The 20,106-nt window shown below is 37.7% G+C and overlaps 3 protein-coding genes and 1 non-coding gene across 5 annotated transcripts; 3 read left to right on the top strand and 1 right to left on the bottom strand.

Annotated features, from left to right (window-relative positions):
• Nucleotides 1-3,668: 3,668 nt before the first annotated feature.
• On the top strand, nucleotides 3,669-6,796 carry LOC149017504 (transcription factor ABORTED MICROSPORES-like). The gene is made up of 10 exons (XM_089151835.1): nucleotides 3,669-4,065; nucleotides 4,143-4,191; nucleotides 4,282-4,372; nucleotides 4,471-4,650; nucleotides 4,720-4,804; nucleotides 4,888-4,956; nucleotides 5,064-5,735; nucleotides 5,815-6,081; nucleotides 6,187-6,363; nucleotides 6,481-6,796. The coding sequence occupies exons 2-10, from the start codon at nucleotides 4,158-4,160 to the stop codon at nucleotides 6,574-6,576; spliced, it is 1,671 nt and encodes a 556-aa protein (XP_089007961.1). The 5' UTR covers nucleotides 3,669-4,065; nucleotides 4,143-4,157; the 3' UTR covers nucleotides 6,577-6,796.
• Nucleotides 6,655-9,089, top strand: LOC149017502 (UPF0496 protein At1g20180-like). The gene is made up of 2 exons (XM_089152999.1): nucleotides 6,655-6,691; nucleotides 7,978-9,089. The coding sequence occupies exons 1-2, from the start codon at nucleotides 6,655-6,657 to the stop codon at nucleotides 9,087-9,089; spliced, it is 1,149 nt and encodes a 382-aa protein (XP_089009125.1).
• TRNAY-GUA (transfer RNA tyrosine (anticodon GUA)) lies at nucleotides 6,940-7,027 on the top strand. Its single transcript is given in 2 exon segments — nucleotides 6,940-6,976; nucleotides 6,992-7,027. It is a non-coding gene; the product is annotated as a tRNA-Tyr (tRNA).
• Nucleotides 9,090-12,152: 3,063 nt separating the features above from the next.
• Nucleotides 12,153-17,957, bottom strand: LOC149017501 (cell wall integrity/stress response component). Of its 2 annotated transcripts, XM_089151833.1 has the most exons (7): nucleotides 17,629-17,957; nucleotides 15,904-15,918; nucleotides 15,704-15,822; nucleotides 13,664-13,721; nucleotides 13,444-13,521; nucleotides 12,734-12,929; nucleotides 12,153-12,625 (listed from the first exon to the last, which is right to left on the bottom strand). In XM_089151833.1, exons 1-6 carry the CDS (start codon nucleotides 17,840-17,842, stop codon nucleotides 12,736-12,738), a joined length of 678 nt encoding a protein of 225 aa, XP_089007959.1. In that variant the 5' UTR covers nucleotides 17,843-17,957; the 3' UTR covers nucleotides 12,153-12,625; nucleotides 12,734-12,735. The 2 variants fall into 2 exon arrangements, with proteins under 2 accessions (XP_089007959.1, XP_089007960.1); XM_089151834.1 differs by lacking the exon at nucleotides 15,904-15,918 and having other exon boundaries at nucleotides 12,156-12,625; nucleotides 17,629-17,954.
• Nucleotides 17,958-20,106: the final 2,149 nt, after the last annotated feature.

Here is a 20,106-nt window from a genome sequence, read left to right as displayed (position 1 = left end):
ACACGGGATCGACAGGCTTTGTTCTGCGAAATCATAAAGGATAAATTATAAAGGCAGTCTCTGAACCGGTGCTATGTAATTCAGTGGTGGAAGGGGAAGCTCTTGCTATTAGAGCTGGATTGCTGTTTGCACTTTCAGAAGATTATAACCATCTTCTGGTAGAGTCAGATTGTAAAGTATTGGTCCAATACATAAATAGTACTACCAGCCCCTCCCCTATGCTTAGCTCATCTGGTGGAGGATATTAGGGAATTATGCTCTTTTTTCCTCTCATGCTCCTTTCACTTTGTTCCAAGAGCGATAAACGCAGTTGCGGATGCTCTAGCAATGAGGGCCCTGTCGATCTGGTGTACAATGGTTTGACTTATTTCCATTCCTTGGCTTCAGGAGTTATGCTCTTTGGTTGCCTAGGCTGTTTCGCGGGTTCTTTTTCCTTTTTCTTTTTCTTTCTTTTGTTTAATGGAAATTTCTTACAAAAAAAAAAATAAATAAATTAATGTTGGGTCCTTTTAGTACGATAAATCTTGTATGGGTTTAAATTTTTTTAAATTTCAAAACTGAAATGATCAGAAAACCTTCAAGTTGCTTTGTACATATGATATTATTAAAATATCTTCCCCCCCCCCTTTCCCCCCCCCCAAAACAGCCCCCCCCCCCCCCCCCCCCCAAAAAAAAAAAAAATTTCCCCCCCCCCCCCCCCCCCACCTCCAGGAACCAAAAAAAAAGGGGGAAAAGAAGGGAGGAGAAAAAAAAAAAGAAAGACAAAGAAGAAAAGAAGGAAGAAAAAAAGAAAAAAAAAGAAAAAAAGAAAAACAAGAAAGAGAAAAAAAGGAAGAAAAGAAAGCCAAAGGGGAGGGAAGAAAAAAGAAAAAAGAAAAAAAAGAAGAAGAAAGAAGAAAAAAGGAAGAAGGGAGAAGGAAAAAAGGGAGGGGAGAAAAGGAAAAAAAGAAAAAAAAAAAAGAAAGCCAAAGGAAGGGAAGAGGAAAGAAAAAAGAAAAAAAAAAAGAAAAAAAGAAGAGGAAAAGAAAGAAGAGAGAAAGGAAAAAAAGACAGGAAGAGAATAAAGGAAAAAGAAAAATTCAAGTTTAGCACATATTGACATTAGATTAGGAAAGTATCAAATTTACCAAAATTATTGGTAAAATATTCAAAAAAAAGGGGCGAAATCTAAAGGAGGAGGTTCGTTTCGCGACCATCATGAGGTGAACTTAACTTTGTTTCAGTTCAACCTCGAACTAATCATATATTGTCATGACAAAAATTTGCACCCAAAAGCAAGAAGAAAGATAAATGACCAAAGAAGTAGTTTGAAACCGCGAGCCATGCTTAGCAGTTGTTTCAAATTTTATCCGAAAATTCCCTCCATTGTTGCAATATAACAATAGGTTAATAGAAACAACCGTGTTGGTGAAGGAAGAAGGTGGGTGAAAGAAGAATCTTTTCGCTCACCTATGCGTTTAATAACAATAGTGTATACGATGATATTTTAGTAATATCATATATATTAAAGAACTTGAGTATTTTCATCTTTCTTAGACAGTGTTAGTTACTATGAGACTCAAGATAATTTATTGCATTAAGGATCCAACATTAGTTTATACTCTACTAAGATGACTCACGAATAAAAAACTCTATTATTAATTATAAAGTCAATATTAATGAATGAGTTACATAAACTTTTTTTAACTCTCAATGTTAGAATATTCATGGAGTTCTTTCAAACACCTAATTGAAAAAAAATCCACACAGAAAGCTCGAAAACAATGGGGAAATTATAGAAAAATGTTGTGTATACATACATGATACATTATATCCTCATATCTTCCCTTATTGTACTTACCCGTCAACTTCTTCTTTCTTTTTTAAAACATTATTGAGAGAATTAAAAGTTAATTGAAGGGATCTTAGTAATAATTCTAGGTTTTTTTGTCTGTTCTTTCCTCCCTCTTAGTTTATGCTATTTTTATTTCTTGAAAGCCTGGTAGATGAGCTTAAGAAAGCTGGTATGAACTTGAAGAAACCCATTAAAATCTCCCATAAAATGAAACCTCTAAGCTAAGCATGAGGAAAGCCAATAATTGAACCAATATAGCTGAGTTAGGCTATGTGGCCGTTAGGAGGAAAGCATGCCCCAGTTGGGGAATGTTGTATTTCTTGCTGGGGTTTGCTTAGCGTTAGGTCATCATCATCTTGGTCAGTTATTTGCTGTTCCAGCCATGTGCTTTGCCGAGTTGCCTCTCTTTGGTGCAGTGGTGGTTGATAAATCACGTTACGTGGATGTGCTTCTAACGTATTTTGAGATAGTCTTTTGTTAGAGGCTTAAAGTCCTGAGAGGTTTGTTTCGATCCTCTGCTCCCTCTACACTCTCTCGCTTCTCTAATCCCATCTCCAAAGGACCTTTGGGCCCCACTCACGATGACCGGTACCAACTTGGTCAAGAAAAAGATAAATCAGATTAGCATCCGAGTCATCTTTGATAGATCTTTCTTTTTTGTGAGATATGATTGACATGAAGGGTCAGCTGTCAGCTCATGTAAGGCCCCTTTGTTTATAGGCCTTGGTCAATCCTGGTGATGTCATTCAACCTCCATATTTTTTTTTACAAAGGCGCTTTTTATATATAGGGATAAAGATATTACATATGCCACCGGTAAGAGTTGAACCCATGACCTCTCCACTCCTCTCCACTGAGAAGTCAGGTTCCTAACCATCCTACTACTTCTCCATCGGCAACCTCCACATCTTTTACGGTTTTTCCATGTGAATCTCACTGTTTAGTACAATACCAACTCTTATTAGTTGAGTTGGACTTTCCACTGAGAGCCCAAACAATAGTTCTGAAATGGGCTGTCATGTCACCCATCTCCTTAGTGGGCCTGGTCACAAAAACCCAAAATCTCTCCACAAAGAAATATGAGTCTTTTCCATTCAACCAACCCTGCATTAGGCAATTCTTGTTTTATCTTAAATTAAACTAAATTAGTGAGACCATCTATAAACAGGTGAATCCAAACCAGGTTGGTTGAGAAATAATTTAGGCATTAGTTGTTAGGATATTGTTTTTCCCAAGTGGATTACTATTTACGTTTTATTTTAATTTTACCTTTTAAAAACGGAAATAAATTAGAAACGAGAGAAATCTAGTCTCAGACGTTTGAGGATGAAACCATTCATGCATTCATGCAAGATTAGCAAATGAACATGAATGTTTGCTTTTGTAGTTGAATCATCATTATGGCCATAAATTGGTGGGTGAACTAATAAGAAATGTGATGTTTTAGTGCAATAAGCTAGTGATAGGGAGGAGTCTTGTGCTTGGAGTTTCACAATCATAACATTTACAATAATATAGATTGATTTCTAAATTAAAAAAAAAAAATTATATTAATTTTAAATCAATTTTACAGTTAAATCTATCAACTTCGAAAAGTTAAAAACAAAATTTGTCCGAATCGAAAAATGAATTTTACTACTAACAGCATTAAAAGTTGGGAAAAAAAAAATCATTTCATTTCACTTCGCTTCCCTCCGTCATGTCATCTCTTGTGCAACCAAGCTAGGTCTTACGTGATTCAACTGTGTTCCCCTACTTGTTGTGATCAAATTTCATGTGTGACCTCACTTTTTCTTTCAAAGTAGTTGAGACATGAGAAAATGCTTTGCGGAACCAACTCTTGAAAGGTTTAAAACGTCCGAAGTTGTTATTGGTATTGTACACCATTTGCTCACGCAATAAGTCCCTGCGATGATATCGCCATAATAGGTAATGAACAATCCTTCTTCTGCCTTAAACATTTGGTCATGCATGATCTGCAGCTCACCTACCACCTCCAACACCCAAGTTAGCAATTTCTCAGGTCAAAACGGCATCATTATCAACAGTTTTGAGCTCCCTGGGTTTATTATTCTTTGTGGGTTTTCTTTTCATTATTGCTGAAGCTATTGAAGTTTGATCTTAGCTGTTCTCTCTTTCTCTTTTCTTTCTTTTCCTTTCTACGTTGAAACTCAGTCAATCTGACATAGATACAGAGACACTACCTGGGAAAGAGTATTATCTTTTTGCAGGTTTGAACTTCTCTGTCTGCCTCTGTCTTTGCTAATAAAGGACTTCTGAGTATTCTAATGTTTTCCTTCTTTTTCAGGACGGAAGTAAATTAATGGGTGGTGGAGATACCCACCACACAAGTACCCGTAAGTAGAATGATTGAAAAAAAAATTGTGTTTTCAGAAAATTTCAGGCCATGGTATAATGATTTTCTGAAGTGTTGGTGATCTTGGCAGGAGACATGAGCTTTATCCAAAACCTAAGACATCTTGTGGGTTTGAAAGGCTGGGACTATGGTGTCTTCTGGAAATTGGCAGAAGACCAAAGGTTAATTTATTGCTTTACACATTAAATTGTAATTTAATTGTGTTCAAGTTCATCTCTCTCATGAACTGGTTTTTCTGATTTCTGATGGTATGGCATAGGTTTATCGACTTGATGGGTTGCTGTTGCGGTGGAACTAAGAGCATCCAAAATGGAGGAGAGGAGCTTCTCTTTCATGTCTCTCCTGTCCATTCTTGCAGAGATATCATGTTTCAGCATCCAAGGACCAGAGCTTGTGATTTTCTCGTTCAGTTGCCTTCTTCTTTGCCTTTAGACCCTGGGTACGTTTTCTGTCTCTTTCTAAATCGATTGAAAAACCCAGAAACTAACATTCTGAGTTTGTAAAACAGAGTTTATGCAGACACTTTGCTATCAAACAAACCCAGATGGATTAACGTATCAAACAGTTTCAGTTCCAGTTCAAATGCTTCTGATGTGAGCGTTTCCTCTTTTCAGTTTCCGCTTTCGTTCTCTAGCATTACACGGCATTCTAACTTCCTTGTTTAATTCAATTGCAGGGGACCATTTGGACAAAGGTTTTGATTCCGGTAACCGGTGGATTAATAGAGCTGTTCGTTGCAGAACAGGTACAGAATAACAGAGGGACCCCAGTGATAGAGAGATTTTTTTTCTAGTACATTTTCTGTTTGTCAAAGAGACAGAATAGATAAATTTGCTTTAACCACCACCGCAGGTACTAGAGGATCAAGAATTCGTAGATTTCGTAATGGCTCAGTGCAACTTCTCATGGGATCAGACGTCGATGCCTGAAGAAGAGCTCCGTAACCCTGTCATGGCCGACGATAATGGCTTCATCGATCGGCAATCATCGAGATTAATCTATACTAATGGGTTCGCTCCCAGGGACCTCATTGATCATTTTCCTCCACTTGTTTCCCCGACAGGCATGACTGATAATCTGAATTTATCATGGGAAGTCCCAGCTGAACCGGTTCGACTCTGTAATTCTCAGATGAGCTTCTTTGGTGGTGGAGGATCGGGACGACAATATCCACCTTCGGATAACAGAGAAAGGGAAGATATCTTCTTCCAAGGTTCCATGGAAAATGGGTTTCAAGATATTAACGTTCCTCTGCAACAGTCCTTGGTGACCGGTGTCACTGATTCGCATCCACCAATTCAAGATTTTTCTGTGAGTAAAGAAGCTGCACATGATAAGGATACGATCGAACCTGAGACTGGTCATACCAATTCGGTCTCAGATTGTAGCGATCAGATCGAAGAAGGTGATGAGCAAAAGGGTAGACGTCATCAATCTAAAAATCTGGACGCCGAGAGGAAGAGGCGAAAGAAGCTTAATGATAGACTTTATTCACTGCGTGCTCTGGTGCCAAAAATCAGCAAGGTAATTATAACCTGTTGAATTAAATTCATTCATTACTAGTACAAATTACAATTGAAGTTACTATTTTATGCTTAATTAGATGGACAGAGCATCGATTTTGGGAGACGCAATTGAGTTTGTGAAGGAGTTGCAGAAGAAAGTGAAGGATCTTCAAGACGAGCTTGAGGTACCAATGGAAGAAGATAACTTAGAGCCACTGCATCAAAATGGGCCAAAACATGAACTTGACGAGTCTATGAACAAGCCCACATTGGGGTTGACTAATGATCATGGAAATCGATGTTCTTCTAGTTTGAAGATGAATAATCAATCTGTGACTGCAGATGATAAAGCACCAAAGATGGAGGTAAGTGCATATGAGCCCATCAATGTCATTTTGAGAATCAGTTTTCTTAGGTTTAGCAACACAAACTAACAGGAAATTATTATTTGTAAAACATGGGTTATATAGCCTCGTGTAGAGGTGACCCATATAGGTGCTAAAGAGTTCTTCCTTAGGGTCTTCTGCGAGCAAAAGCCAGGTGGGTTTGTGAAGTTGATGGAGGCCATGAATGGTATGGGACTAGAAGTAATAAATGTGAATGTGATCACCTTCAGAACATTGGTCTTGAACACCTTTAAAGTGGAGGCAAGATCTGTTTCCTTTTTCTCAGTAGGTTTACATGATTAAATCATGCATAAGAGATGATTTTGATTTCCTTTTTCTTTTGTTTCTTCCTTCTTTTTAACTGGAAAGAAAGAACAGAAGAGGGATGATGACATGGTTCAGGCAGAACATGTTAGAGAATCGCTTCTGGAGATCACACGTGACTCAATTGAAGATTGGCCGGAGAGAACATAGCAGTATTAGAGAACGATGGTGATCAATGTGAAGAATCACCCCAGCAGCACCATATTTTCACAATCCTAAGGCGTAGAGATGGCGGTGGCACTTGCACAGCATCATCTTGTTTCCTGTCTAGACTTTCTAAAGTTTTATGGTAGAGACGCTAATGATCAGATCTTACCCAAAAAAAAGACATTAATGATCAAATGACCGATTATTACTGTTTTCTTTTCCTTTTAATTTTTGTAAAACCGTTAAAGACGCTTCATACGACATACATGGTGTGTGGAGATGAGATGTGACTGGGTCAAATTAAATGAAATCTCAAACAAAATAATTAATAAATTTAATAATATCTTGTTGCAGATGAACCAACAACCGACCTTAGCTCAGTTGGTAGAGCGGAGGACTGTAGTTGTAAAGCAGTATAATCCTTAGGTCGCTGGTTCGAATCCGGCAGGTCGGATTTTATGTTTTATATTTTAATTCCCAATTTGAAAAGCGTAGAAGATCTTTTTTTTAATAATTTAATTGGACCAATCTTTGGGTATTTCTCAGACCGTTTTACCGGAGTACCGTGCACGCATGCTACCAAAACCAGTTTTACACTACAGTAAGATGGATGCCCATTTAATAAACGTGTTAAAATTGCTTCATTATTCATTTCCAGACAAGACATTTTCTTTCTTGATTCTCTCTCTCTCTCTATCTCACGAGTCACGTCAGAACATCATCTTAGTAATGAGAATCGGATCGGATATGGGCTTTACACATTAGGCCAGAAGAAGGAGAATCCGGGTTTCGTAATTTCGTCCATATTGAATTGAATTGATTGAATTGTTACTTGAAGGTTCTGGGAATGGGAATAGATAAGACCAAACAGTACCGCAACCCGCAAGTAAACTACGAGTTTCGGTGCGAAATCCACGGAACAAAAATTGACGTGGCACCACCACCGTAGAAGAAGAGCCTAGCATCTTTCTTATCTAGGCGGGACCCACCACAATTCGCCGCTTATAAATTCTCCCATGCAAGAATGTTTGTAATTTGGTTCTCTCGCTAACAATTCAATTCCTCTCAGATTAGAAAGACTCAGAAGCAGAAATCCGAACTAGTTCTCTGCTCTCTCCAGTTATCTTAGTTTCTTCCAATCTCAACGTTCGTATACATATCTCACCTGCTCAGAATAGGATTATCAGAAGGATTATGTGGTGCTGCTTCAGATCGTCTCCAACAGGTAAGAATTAAATCCTGCTTGACTCGTGTTTTGCTTAATTTGTTTCTTCATCTGTTCTTTTCATCTTGAGAAGATCACAAAGATTCAAGTTTTTCTGATTTAGGATTTTGATAAGTCTAGGAAGTGGAAGTTCTGAATTTTATTTTTATTTTTTTAATTGTCGGTTTTGTTTTTCTCAGGTGGATCTTCTTCTTCAAGCGAAAACGTGCTCAACAAGCTAAATGTTGACGAAGAATACATGGAAGCCTTAAAAACGAAGTCCTACCAAGAATTATGGAACAAAGTACAAGAAGGTCAGCCAAGAAAAACATCCACCACCACCACCACAACCAAAAAAGAAGACGAACAAGAAAAGACTCTTTCTTCCTTGTTTTCATTGTCTCCACCTTCTTCCATGAATCTCTGTGATCACGTTCTAGAACCACCGCAAGAATACCTAATAGACATTATCAATGGTTGCATCGACTCCAATGACCAACTCCGTCGGCTTCTCATTGATTATTTCGAATGCAGCTTGGAAGCATGCAAAATTTGTGGATTCCTTCTTCGAAACATAAATCAAACCCGTGTTGATTACTCCCAGATTCAGAGAATCAGTAACCGTGACTACAGCGATGATCAATGCAAAGTCATGTTCCGTCAGCTATCTTCTTTTGCGACGCTTTCAAATCCTATCTCCAATTTGATCCTGTTGGAGTTCGAATCAATCCACGACAGATATGAGCTGATGCTCCAACAGTTAACAGGAACACAGAACAAGATTGAGAAGAGAAAGAAATTGATCCGACTGTGCAAGAAGACTGCAGGAATCGGCCTGGTCATAACTTGCTCTGCTGTGGCAGTGGGGACTCTGATCGTGGCGGCACACACCCTCGTCGGCATTGTGGCATCTCCGGCAGTAATCTCTGTTTCATTGGGGATCTGGAAGAAAAAGATGAAATCCATTAAAATGGGGTTCAATACGAGTGTGCTATGCAAAGTTGAAGCACAAATTGATGCAGCAACGAAAGGGGTTTACATCTTGAACAGAGATTTCGATACAGTGAATCGGTTGGTGATAAGGTTGCACAATGAGATTGCTCATGGAAAGCATATGGCCAAGATGTGTGTGAGGAATCAAAATAGGCAGATGTTAATGGAGGTGGTGAGAGAGTTTAAGATGAATGAATCTGGTTTCTTGGAACAGCTCGGAGAATTGGAGGAGCATGTGTACTTGTGCGTCCTTACCATTAACAGATCCAGAAGACTTGTTTTACAGGAAATAATGATGCACCCACAAGGATATGGTTGACTCTGTCTCTGCTTTCCATGAAGCTGAAGCTATCATTCCACAAAGGGAATTGGAACAACAATTCTTTCATTTAATATTCTTTTGGTGAAATTCATTATTTTGTCTTGGTAGGCATTTAATTTATTTTGCACAACATAATAAGGTGGATTCTATCCGAAAACAAAATTTGATGTTTAGGGAGGTTTTAATTTTTGGAAAATCTTAAGTTGAGTATTGAAATGACTGTATAGTTTTAAATTCTTCTTTATTTATTTAGGTGAGTTTGATTGGGTAGAATTAAAAAAAAAAAAAAAAAAAAAAAAAAGAAGAAGGGGATAAGAATGATATCAATTGAACATTGAAATCGTGTGGCTTAGTGTATAAGCCATGGCTTTATCTACGTAAACCCATTAGGGAATAGAAAAATAATTAATTCAAGAGATAATTACTATTGTTTTGTACTATATTTTAATTATTAAAAGGACTTCGTTTTTTTGTAAAATTGCTATTGTCCACTTCAATTATAAGAGTATTAAAAAAATCATTACAATTGAATGTTTAATACTTTAATGTCTATTTTGTTATTTTAAAATTAAGAAGTCAAAACACAATATTATCTTCATTAAAAAAAACAATATCAAGTATCAATTTTACAGTTGTATTTTTATTATTTTGAATTTAAAAAATAGATTACCTAAATTATTTTCTTTCTCAATAAGAAAAGGAACTCCTTAAAATTAATAATGCTAAATTTGCATACTAAATAAAAATCTAATGAAAGTGGGAACTTTCAAAATTGATAATATCAAATAGGAAAGTAAATAACAAAATCTAGAAAATAACACAAATTGAAAAGTAAATATTAAAATAATAATTATAAAAAAAAAAAAAAAACTACCAAATTAGGGATAATTTTTTCTTAATTACTAAGGTAATAAATGTAATTTAATACAAAGTGCAAATAAGTAAAATAAAATCTTAGGGTTATTTTGAAAATATTAAATAAAAAAATTGCCACATCATCACTTAATTAACAGAGTAAGGGGCAATAATAATTACAGGTAAAGTCTAAGGTTAAATTAGTAATTTAAAAAATATAAGAGATCAAATAGTAATTAAACTATAATACAAGGGGCAATAATAATTATCCTTTAATTCAAATAAATAAGCCAAACTTTGGTTGATTAGTAGAAGTTCTACTACATCGACCACAGAGTGAAATTTGCAGACACCCTTTTGACCCAACTGTTGTACTCTCATATCTCCTTTTCAAATCTAGGCCTGCTTGCGTTTTGCTTTGGTGTTGTGTAATTAATGTGCAACACTTGCACCAATCTCGACCGAAAATTTGATCTCGATCCTAAGCTGCGCATTAATTGTGCAACACTGAAGTATGACCCGACATGTTTGTGTTCCACAAGCATGCTTGCGTCAGGTCATTTGTAAGGGTGGGGGCATAGGGGGACAACTTGCTTCGGTGGAGTTGATTTGGATCTATGAAATTTAGCTGCAAAGGAGAGACCATTTTGACTTAGAAAATAATTAATATATCGATATCTTAATAGCTTTTATAGATGCTTTTGGGTGATCTAGATCCTCTCCACTTAGGCGAGCTATTCCTTCATGCTCTCACCCTTGCAAAAGGGCCTAACACAAGCTTGCCTAGATGCCAAGGGGGGGGGGAGAAGAGAGATGGGAGGATGAACAGTTGGGTAGAAAATATCTAGACACACTTTTGTTGGTCATGAAAGTACAATCCAGATCCTCTCCACCTAACTTACCCCTACAGTTATACACCCACACTCACAAGCTTGCCTGTGTCAGGTCAAGACAATCTCAGTCCTACACTCATATGAATGTATGTGTGTGTATAAGCTGGCTGCATGGAGAGGATCCAAATTCCACGAAGTCTTAATCTGAGTTGCACGGTCATTGTTTGCAACATTTATATATTTTTATCTCTTTGAGCAAGGATTGCCACAAGTGAAGTCATATGGATGATATGACAATGGTTTGTCATAAGTTAAAAAAGTTAGAATATGGTCAAACAATCTATCATAGATGGACATGGATATTCTAATAATTTTTGTAGAGATGGAAGGAATGAACGTCATCTCGTAAGTTAGAAACGTGAGAATATGGTCAAACAATTTACTATGGAACCGACTTTCGTGTTATGCAATCAATAAATCTTGACCGTTCGTTTCTCAAAAGTGTAAAAACATACTTTCAAAAATGGACGGTTGATAGGTATTGTATATTAATTACGCAGCACCTAAGCAATTTCCATCTACTATAGAGGGACATGGATATTCTTATAACTTTTGTAGAGATGGAAGGAGCAAACGTCCGTTTGCAAAACTTTATTAAGTCCTAACATTGTTGTAAAGACCCAAAACAGCAACCGAGCTAAACATAGATTAATGCAATAATTATGTGTTCTAGGGTAATTTAAAAATCTTATTGATGAATCTGGGTCGACAAAACACTCTTCACACAAATTTTAGGTTGTTCCCTTGTGGTTCCAACTTCCAACGCAAGTTCTTTTGCGTAAATTGGATACCAGATGTAGTTAAGAAGATTATCACAATCGTATGAAAATGAGAGAAGTTTTAAAGTGTTTTGTTAGAATTGACATCGCTACTCTTGTTTGTTCTCAGCAAAACACTTTCCATTGAAATTGCCCTGGTCACAGAATTCATTACTAGATTTGTTTGGATCAATTTTGTTAACAGACGTAATTCAAAGAAGTAAACATCGGTGAAGTAATGGGTTGATCAAACACATTCCATTATGAAGGATAATATTGCCCGAACATTAAAGATCACGATGCACCACCGATACACCAGATCAGATTTTTTTTTGTAATTGAACTTCCTCCATGAAACAATTCGTGATTTTTAATGATTTGAGAATAAAGCTTCACTCGAACTAATCAATTCGTTGCAAAGGCTTTTTGGAAGAAATTCCAAAATAAAATTTGAGATTGGGAATTTCCCAGAGGAAATCATTAAAACCAGTTCCGACATCATATGAGATCACGAACTCAATAAAATTGTCTGAGCAATAGAGCTTATAAATGTGTGAAATCCATTAATTAAGGACGCGTCATGGTCATTGAGATTATTCACTTCAGAGCTTCGGTGGACGTCAACAACGACCCTATCAGTTGATACTTGCCCAAGTCTTTTATATTATGCTTCAAATCTCCCCCATTTCCCCCTTTATTTTGAGGTTGTCAGAGACTATTCCTCAAATCCTTGATTCAGGAATAAAATACAGTTCAAAGATTTACTAAAAGAAAATGCACACAAAGCAGTTCCATAATCCAAAATGTAATAATTTAACTATAAAATGCAGCTGATATGATTTATCCTCATTTACACCAACCATACCTCCCGAAATACCCAGCAGCAGCAGCAGCAGCAGCAGCAGCAGCAGCAGCAGCGATGGAGGGATGACACAACCAATCCGAACCAGCACCATCAAAATCACCTAACATGATACTTCCCAGCTAGGCAGCTAACAAGTAGAGAATCACGGTGATGGAAAACCAGCTGCTGCCCAAACAATGGAATTAAAGGATCAAAACCATTAAATTGTCTGAATCACAAGAACGGCAGACTAGTTTCTTAAATGATGGGAAGAGGTGAAATGATATTTACACTTAAAGGGGCAAAAGTATGACAGGACAAGGGATGAACTCAGCCAATAGGTTTGCATCGATGTGCTTTGCATGGATAGCTTCCATGCTCATCACCACCAAATCCAAACTCAAGTCGTCAGCAACTTCACCAATAATGGCTGTCGGTTTGTTCCCTTCCCCAAGTCGTTCTATCAGCCGGAACTCCTGGAAACCACCTAATTCAAAGAAACTGATTTTAACTAGCAGAACATTGATCAGTTAATACTTCAAAGTTTTTCTTTTATCTGGACAAACAATATTTCAAAGTTTAAAATCTTCAGAAAACATCACATGCAAGTTGAGATTGTACCAGTAGCACATAGAAGCAAGATAATTGTGCTGAGTGGACAACCACCTTACATGAGCAAGGATTCATATGATAAATGTTAACTTGAGAAGGTATTTGAACATAGAAAGGTCAGGCAGACCACTTCCAGGCAAACCATGCAAGAAGTTCTCATTTCTCAATAATTTGCTTCCTAAATTTAGTCAAGCACCAAGCCCGTTCTTCCACTCGGCAAGCTAGCATATTTTCTGTGGTCCTTGGATCACAATGATTCCACCGCGTCATGGCAGAACAGGACAATTACCAGTAAGTGTACTGTAATGCAGGGCCAACTAATCCTGATCCCATACCTAGTTTCTAACATTTTCATAACAATCAGTCAGAAGTCCAAAGTAAGAAAAAACCTTCAGAAAGATGCCACCGGATACTAGATAGCTGGGTATCATGTTCAGTCAAAGACTCTTTCGGCTTCTCATCAATCACTGCAACAGACGAAGTAAGTTCATATATTTTGTAAACCCTGCACTCAAATGGTGTATGCAAAATTCCAGATGTCACCCTAGCTTACATTTGAACATTCCCAAGACTATAATGTAAAAAATGACAACAGAGAGGCGAGCATACCAGCAACTGTAATATCTGCACCATACTTTTTTGCCAGAGCAGCAATAGTTGCTGCAGCCTGCCAGGAGAAGATTCAAATTAGATCAGGTGGTGGCAACTAATACATAATTTGAAACAATGAGGTCATCAAAGTTAGGTCTGAGTATTACAAATGGTAGTCCGTACCTAAAGCAATATAAACTGTAAAATGATCACTGGACACCAACATATCACAACAACAGCAACAAGCTTCACATATTATATATACTTACAACCTCCCTGGGATGAGGATTAATTGGTTGAGCACTCACAGGATCTGCTGTCTTGGAAATTTGTTATATAAGACTGGACCAAAAACATGTGTATTATTTATTTGCTGAATATACCTGCACAAGGAGAAATATTGTTTCATCTGCATCCAAGCATAAGCATGGTCTAACTTCCACAGATACCTTTCTGAGGTTTTTCTGTGTCCAACACCATGAGTTTAAGAAACCATGCAGCATCTCTTGGTCAACAATTTTCAGAACACAAGTAAAGCCGTATTATCTGTCAAGATCTAAAGCACACAAGTTATTTGGGTGTAACATGTCACTTATTTCAAATGCTCAGTTTGAAGGAATAGTTCAGCTCCTCACACAAGGAGTCCGCATTGGGAGGGGATGGGATCTTGTAAACCAGCCATTCCATTGCTCCAAAAACCCACAATCACATCTTTTTCCGAAACAGTTTTGCTAATGAGTATGTAGAGATAAACTTGATGCCTTGTTGTCAAGAGCTGCTGAAAACAAATATTTGTGTATCCTAATAATCAAACATCGGCACTGTCCATCATTTTGTGTGGTATGGCTTAAAATTGTTATAGAGTTTTTTCAACATGAGGAAGACACTTCATACTTACTTGTAAACTGTAATTTCAGTCTTTGCATCTACTTTCTTGAAAAGATTTTTGAAGTTTATGGAACACAAGTCCTATTCTAATACATGAATAACTAGGGGAATATAAACGGGCACAAGTGGGCTATATTTAGATCCAAACTGCAGGTAAAAAAGAAAAGGCAAGCTTGAACTTGATAACTAATTTCCTGGTCCATGTGGCATACTTTTTTTGGCCATATAAAACATGACATATCAATAAATTATCACCATTAAATTAACAATAAATACTTTCTTGGTGAGGTCCACTGAATGATACATTTATGTTTGCAACCCCATTACATGTTGTCAGCTCTCCGACTGTAAATAAATGCTTCAAGGATCCAAGAACTTAGATGATTATAAACCCTAATGTTATAAATGCCAAAGGTTTAAATTGGTATCACATGAAAGCCATGTAACAAAAACAGTTAACACTTTCTGAAATCAGGCCATGTCAGAAACTGTTTCATATCCACCAGCAGGACAAATGGAAACTAGCAACACTTCAATCAAGCACAAACCAATTAATTATTTATCTTTAGTTTATGATTCTGACCCATCCAGGGTGAAGTTATTCGATAAAAAGAGTATATGGAGTCGGCTACATGGATTCTTGCCTTCCAATCAGTTCTGTTCAAGGTCATGCTAGATACAAGAGCCTAAGCTATGCATAAATGAAATTAATTATATGGATGCATACACTGTTCAAGCTTCAAGTCAACATGTCAGAAACTTGGTGTAAATGAATTAAAACCAAGGCTTTAGAACCTGGGAGGAGTAGGGGGCTAGGGGCATAGTGTAACTAGACTCAATGACTCATAATGAGTTGATATAGTCGACCTGTTATAAGAGTCTGAAGCAAATAGACCAGGAATCAGAGGTACAAGGTGAATTGATTCAGCCAACCTGGTTAATCTTATCCTGAATTTTAAATTGATGCTTGCAACTCCTAAGAAATTTATTGACATTCTGAATTTTCCTACATAAACGTAAAGAAATAGGAAGTCTTAAACCACAATGCTAGCTATCTCAGATAAAAAATGATTTTGTGCACAACCAAGACAAATAATGTGGCATTCAGCTCAGCATAACCAAAAAATAAATTAAAATAAAGTACATGCTCCCCAAGAAAGAAAGAAATACCTGTCTTGTTCCCTCGGACAGATAAGGGTTCCGGTCAGTAATTGGGAGAAGCACATGTTTGAAGTTTGTAAAAGCATCAGCTGCTAAATTGGCTTCAGATTCTTCCAGCTTTGCCCTGGCTGGAAGCAATTCAAGCAGAATGCTTTAGCATAAGACATGCATACGTGTGTTGTTTGTGTTCATTGAAAAGGAGAAATTACCAGGAGTATAGAGACCTACCAAATCATGGTACATAGAAGGTTATTAACAGAAATTGAAAACCTCAATTTGAAGAAAAAACAAACAAATAGAATGAAATAGTGTAATATCAAACAGCTGAAATTTTTATAGCAGTAAAGAGAGCTAATGGAAAAAATGCCAAAGTTTGCAACATCAAATAGCTGAAATTCTTATTGCAGTAAGGAAGCAAAGAGAAAAAAAGCCATTCAAAGGAACAAAAGGTAACACCAGTTAATGACAAAAATGGGGAAAACATGATAAAGCTGGTTTAGTTATGTGCTGTGAAAAGCCATGGATAGATTAGTAGGGCATGGCATGGTGACACAACAAGAACAGAATCAGAAATAGAGTTGACACACTTGCAACATTAATACTCTCTAGTAATATCAACTAAGAAAAAAGTTACTGCAGAGAATCAGGATATAAGAAATTAAGGACAATGTTAGAGAGCTTTAAGATAAATAAGAATGAAAATTCTTCCCACCAAGAGTTCCTCTTTTTCAATCGACTAGAACTAGTTGTCATAAACCAACCTTAACCACATGCTTATTTGTTGGCCCTCATATTCTTATATCAAGGAAGTTCATATCAGTCATAATGTTGTGCAACTACACAGGGAAGAAATTAACTTCTTGAGGAATTTGAAACATAGACTACATGACACTGAAGTACAATTAGAAGGCCCTGACATAAGCCAATTTCATAAAGACATAGCATACAAAAGACCATGTATCTAATATCTCACATTCCCAACCGAGATAATCCTAGATGGCCAATCAAACCACAGTCTCCTTTCCTTTTGTATCTTTATCCTTTTTTTTTGTGTGTTTTGGAGCAAGGGGAAAGTAGTCTCTTGCTTTATGTGAATACAAATAATTGTAATTCATAAATTATAGAAGGCTGTGTATGGCAGCGGTGTCTTATATACTTGCAAGATATTTATAATATGTTTATCACAATCAGAAAGAGGATTCCGAAAACTAAGTCAACAGAGAACAAAGGATCATGAAAAAATTGGTTAACCTAAGCCTTCCGAGTCCATAACCCTTGGAAGCAAAAAAATAAATAGAAATACAAACATAAACGCAAGGTACATCTTTTTCATAATCCCTTCCTTACATCTTTAAATTTCAGGTTTTTATGTCAAATATGTTTATGAACAAAAAAGAAACCATTTTTTATCTAAAATTTAGGGGCCGAAGTACCACAACAATGTAGGATCAAGACAATTCTCTGTAAAAGGAATGGTTGATTCAGCTACTGGATGAGCTGTGTGAGATTAGAAAATTCTGTACTCATTCCTTAACTTTAATCATATCAAATCTACCCGTTCAATTGAATGAACTGTTACAAAAACTAGAATCAGTTTAGTTGCAAATAGGAATTGGCTGCTACCAATACAAACCAATGCACTAACAAAATAACTAATTACCGACTCGAAAACTATTTCGATGCGCAGCTGATGATTCAACTGACATTATTCACAAAACCTAACTAAAACCTTCAGAGACCATATCAGCTGAAACTTACACTAATCACAAAGTATGGAAGATACAGAAAAGCCAAATCCCTAGATTCACCACAGACGAAATTGATCTCGGTTACCTCTTACAAGGAAGATGACAAGGAAAAAGCAGACATTCGATCAACCGGAGAAAAGAAAAGACGGAAACCAATATATTTACAGTAAAGGAGCAGGAGAGCACCTCTTCGTCCGAGTCTACGGGAACTCGAAAAGACGGAAATCTTACTCTCTAGCGCTTTGGCTCGGGCTCTAAGAGAAGGCGGAGAAAGAACATGGGAGACAAGGGAAGATGTAGCAATAGTAGTAGCCTGTGTAGTTGATGAAGAAATTGAAGAAGAACTCAAAAGATTTGAACTATCTACAGGGACAGCCACCAAAATGTGAGCAACCGCCATGACTAGCTGAAGCAGAAATGCACAAGTGCGGGTTGGAAAGAGAAGGTGATAGATAAATATGACTTGTGAGTTGTGAATTGTGACAGAGGAGGTTCCAGAAGAGACGGGCAGGATAATTTCCTAGAGTGTACAAGCGCTAAGGAATACGTCCCTATCAGACCCAGCGGCTGGAGAAAACCGAAGCCGAAGCTTACTCATGCGCCACATTGCACGTGGCACATGAGTGGTCCAATGACTCCAATCTATAATGCATAATTCTTATACATTATATTCAGTTTCGTTAAGCTCATGTAGGCAAGCAGTTTTTTTTTTTTTTTTTTTTTTTTGGCAGTTTTCACTCGCTCGACCAGTCATTTTGCATTTCTTTTTTGTTTTAGGTAAGTATAATTGAAAAAGTAAAAAATACATAAAACTCTGGTGGTCAAGATTTCACTCTCAACCTGTTAATGACTAAAATGGTCATTCTATATCCTCGGTCTGAACCGGCGGGCACGATCCGACGGTTCGCAACCTAACAGGGCCGACGGAGGTCATGGTAGGACCGACCACACTAATAAATCCATCCGAATAGTATGAGATGACCCGTGAAGGAGGCCCTACCACCCAACAACTGGAGAAGAGAGTTAGTTAGGTAAAAGGACCTTCTAAAGAGTTACTCTCCACAATAACTCAAAGCAGGTTATTCCGAATATAACTCTATCACCATACAATATATAAAGACCTCCGGTAAACACTAGAGGGCGGTAATCATACTTCTTGTGATCAATTACTTAAATCTCTATTGAGTAGTTGAGATCGATTATGGACCGACTTGTTCGTCGGAGCGACCTCGACCCTCCAAGGCGAGCTCGTATCTTGCGGGTTCTGACGGGGGAAGGGCGAGCGAGATTCCGATCAACAATTGGCGCCGCGGGGAATCGAACCCACGACCACGTGGTTAAAAGACCTGAAATTCTCAGGCAGAAAAGACCTGAAATTCTCAGAAAAGACCCGAAACTATCGCGAAAAGACCCGAAACTATCGCGGAAAGACCGAAATTCTCAGAAAGACCGAAATTCTCGGAAAGACCTGAAATTCTCAGCAGAAAGACCGAAATTCTCAGAAAGACCGAAATTCTCGAAAAGACCGAAACTATCGAGCAGAAAAGACCAAATTCTTAGGCGAAAAGACCGAAATTCTCAGGCAGAAAAGACCTGAAATTCTCAGGCATAAAATACCTGAAATTCTCAGGCAGAAAAGACCTGAAATTATCAGGTAGAAAAGACCTGAAATTCTCAGGCAGAAAAGACCTGAAACTATCAGGCAGAAAAGACCTGAAACTATCAGGCAGAAAAGACCTAAAATTTCTTAGGCATAAAAACTCCAGAATCATACCAAGTTAACATGCCCGGGAGGAAGGGGTTATGAACGAGCAGTTGTTGACGAACAGCTACTTAGTTCTTGACCGAACAAAACCTTACTATACCGAACAAGATGGCTTGAGATGATACAAAAGTAAACCTTTGTCTACCGAACAAGGGTATTAAACCGACCAAGTAAACTTGGTATGAAGGGGGAAATATTCCAAATAAGGTTATCTTACCGAACACGAATACTTGTGCAAAAGGGGGAAAATATGCCAAACAAGGATATATTACCGAACACGTATACTTGTGCAAAAAGAGGATATTTCCATAAATAAATTGAAGTTTACATTGGCAAAACAACCTATCTATTACAAGTTCATCCTCGTTCAAAAATTGTTCCTAAACAACAAACAATAAATTGCCCAAAGAAAAAAGGAAGGCTATTCGGCAATTTCATCATCGGTTGGATTGGTGGTCGGCAAGAGGTCAACTGGATCAGTGGTCGTTGAGGGACCGGCTTCATCTCCCTCCTCGGGGGCCGGTTCCCGCCGGAGTCTAGAAAATCCGCACGCCCACCCTCTTCGGCATAGGGAAAGCATCCTTACCAACTGCCCAAGATGGTCGAGGAAGCTTAAGCTCGTCAAAGATACTTGGATCGACATATTTTTGTAACAATCCAAGGTCGATTTCCGGATAATTTTCAACGACTCTTGAAAAGCGTCCTTCCGACCATACTTAAGCCCGGGGCGCAACTTTGGAGACAAAGCCAATGCAACCTTTAGTACGTACCCACCTCTCGAATCACATCCCGACGAATTCCTCGGAAAGATTCTCAAAAGAGGTCGGGCAAGCTCGCGCGAGTTGATCGGTCAAATCTTTTATAAACCGATCCTTCTCCCGCCGAGCCGAGTAAAGGCA

The sequence above is a fragment of the Hakea prostrata genome, chromosome 4, assembly GCF_041222555.1.
Source record: "Hakea prostrata isolate BN-2017 chromosome 4, UWA_Hpros_2, whole genome shotgun sequence".
Taxonomy (NCBI): domain Eukaryota; kingdom Viridiplantae; phylum Streptophyta; class Magnoliopsida; order Proteales; family Proteaceae; genus Hakea; species Hakea prostrata.
The sequence above is the reverse complement of the archived record's forward strand: the minus strand, read 5'-3'. Positions and strand labels throughout refer to the sequence as shown.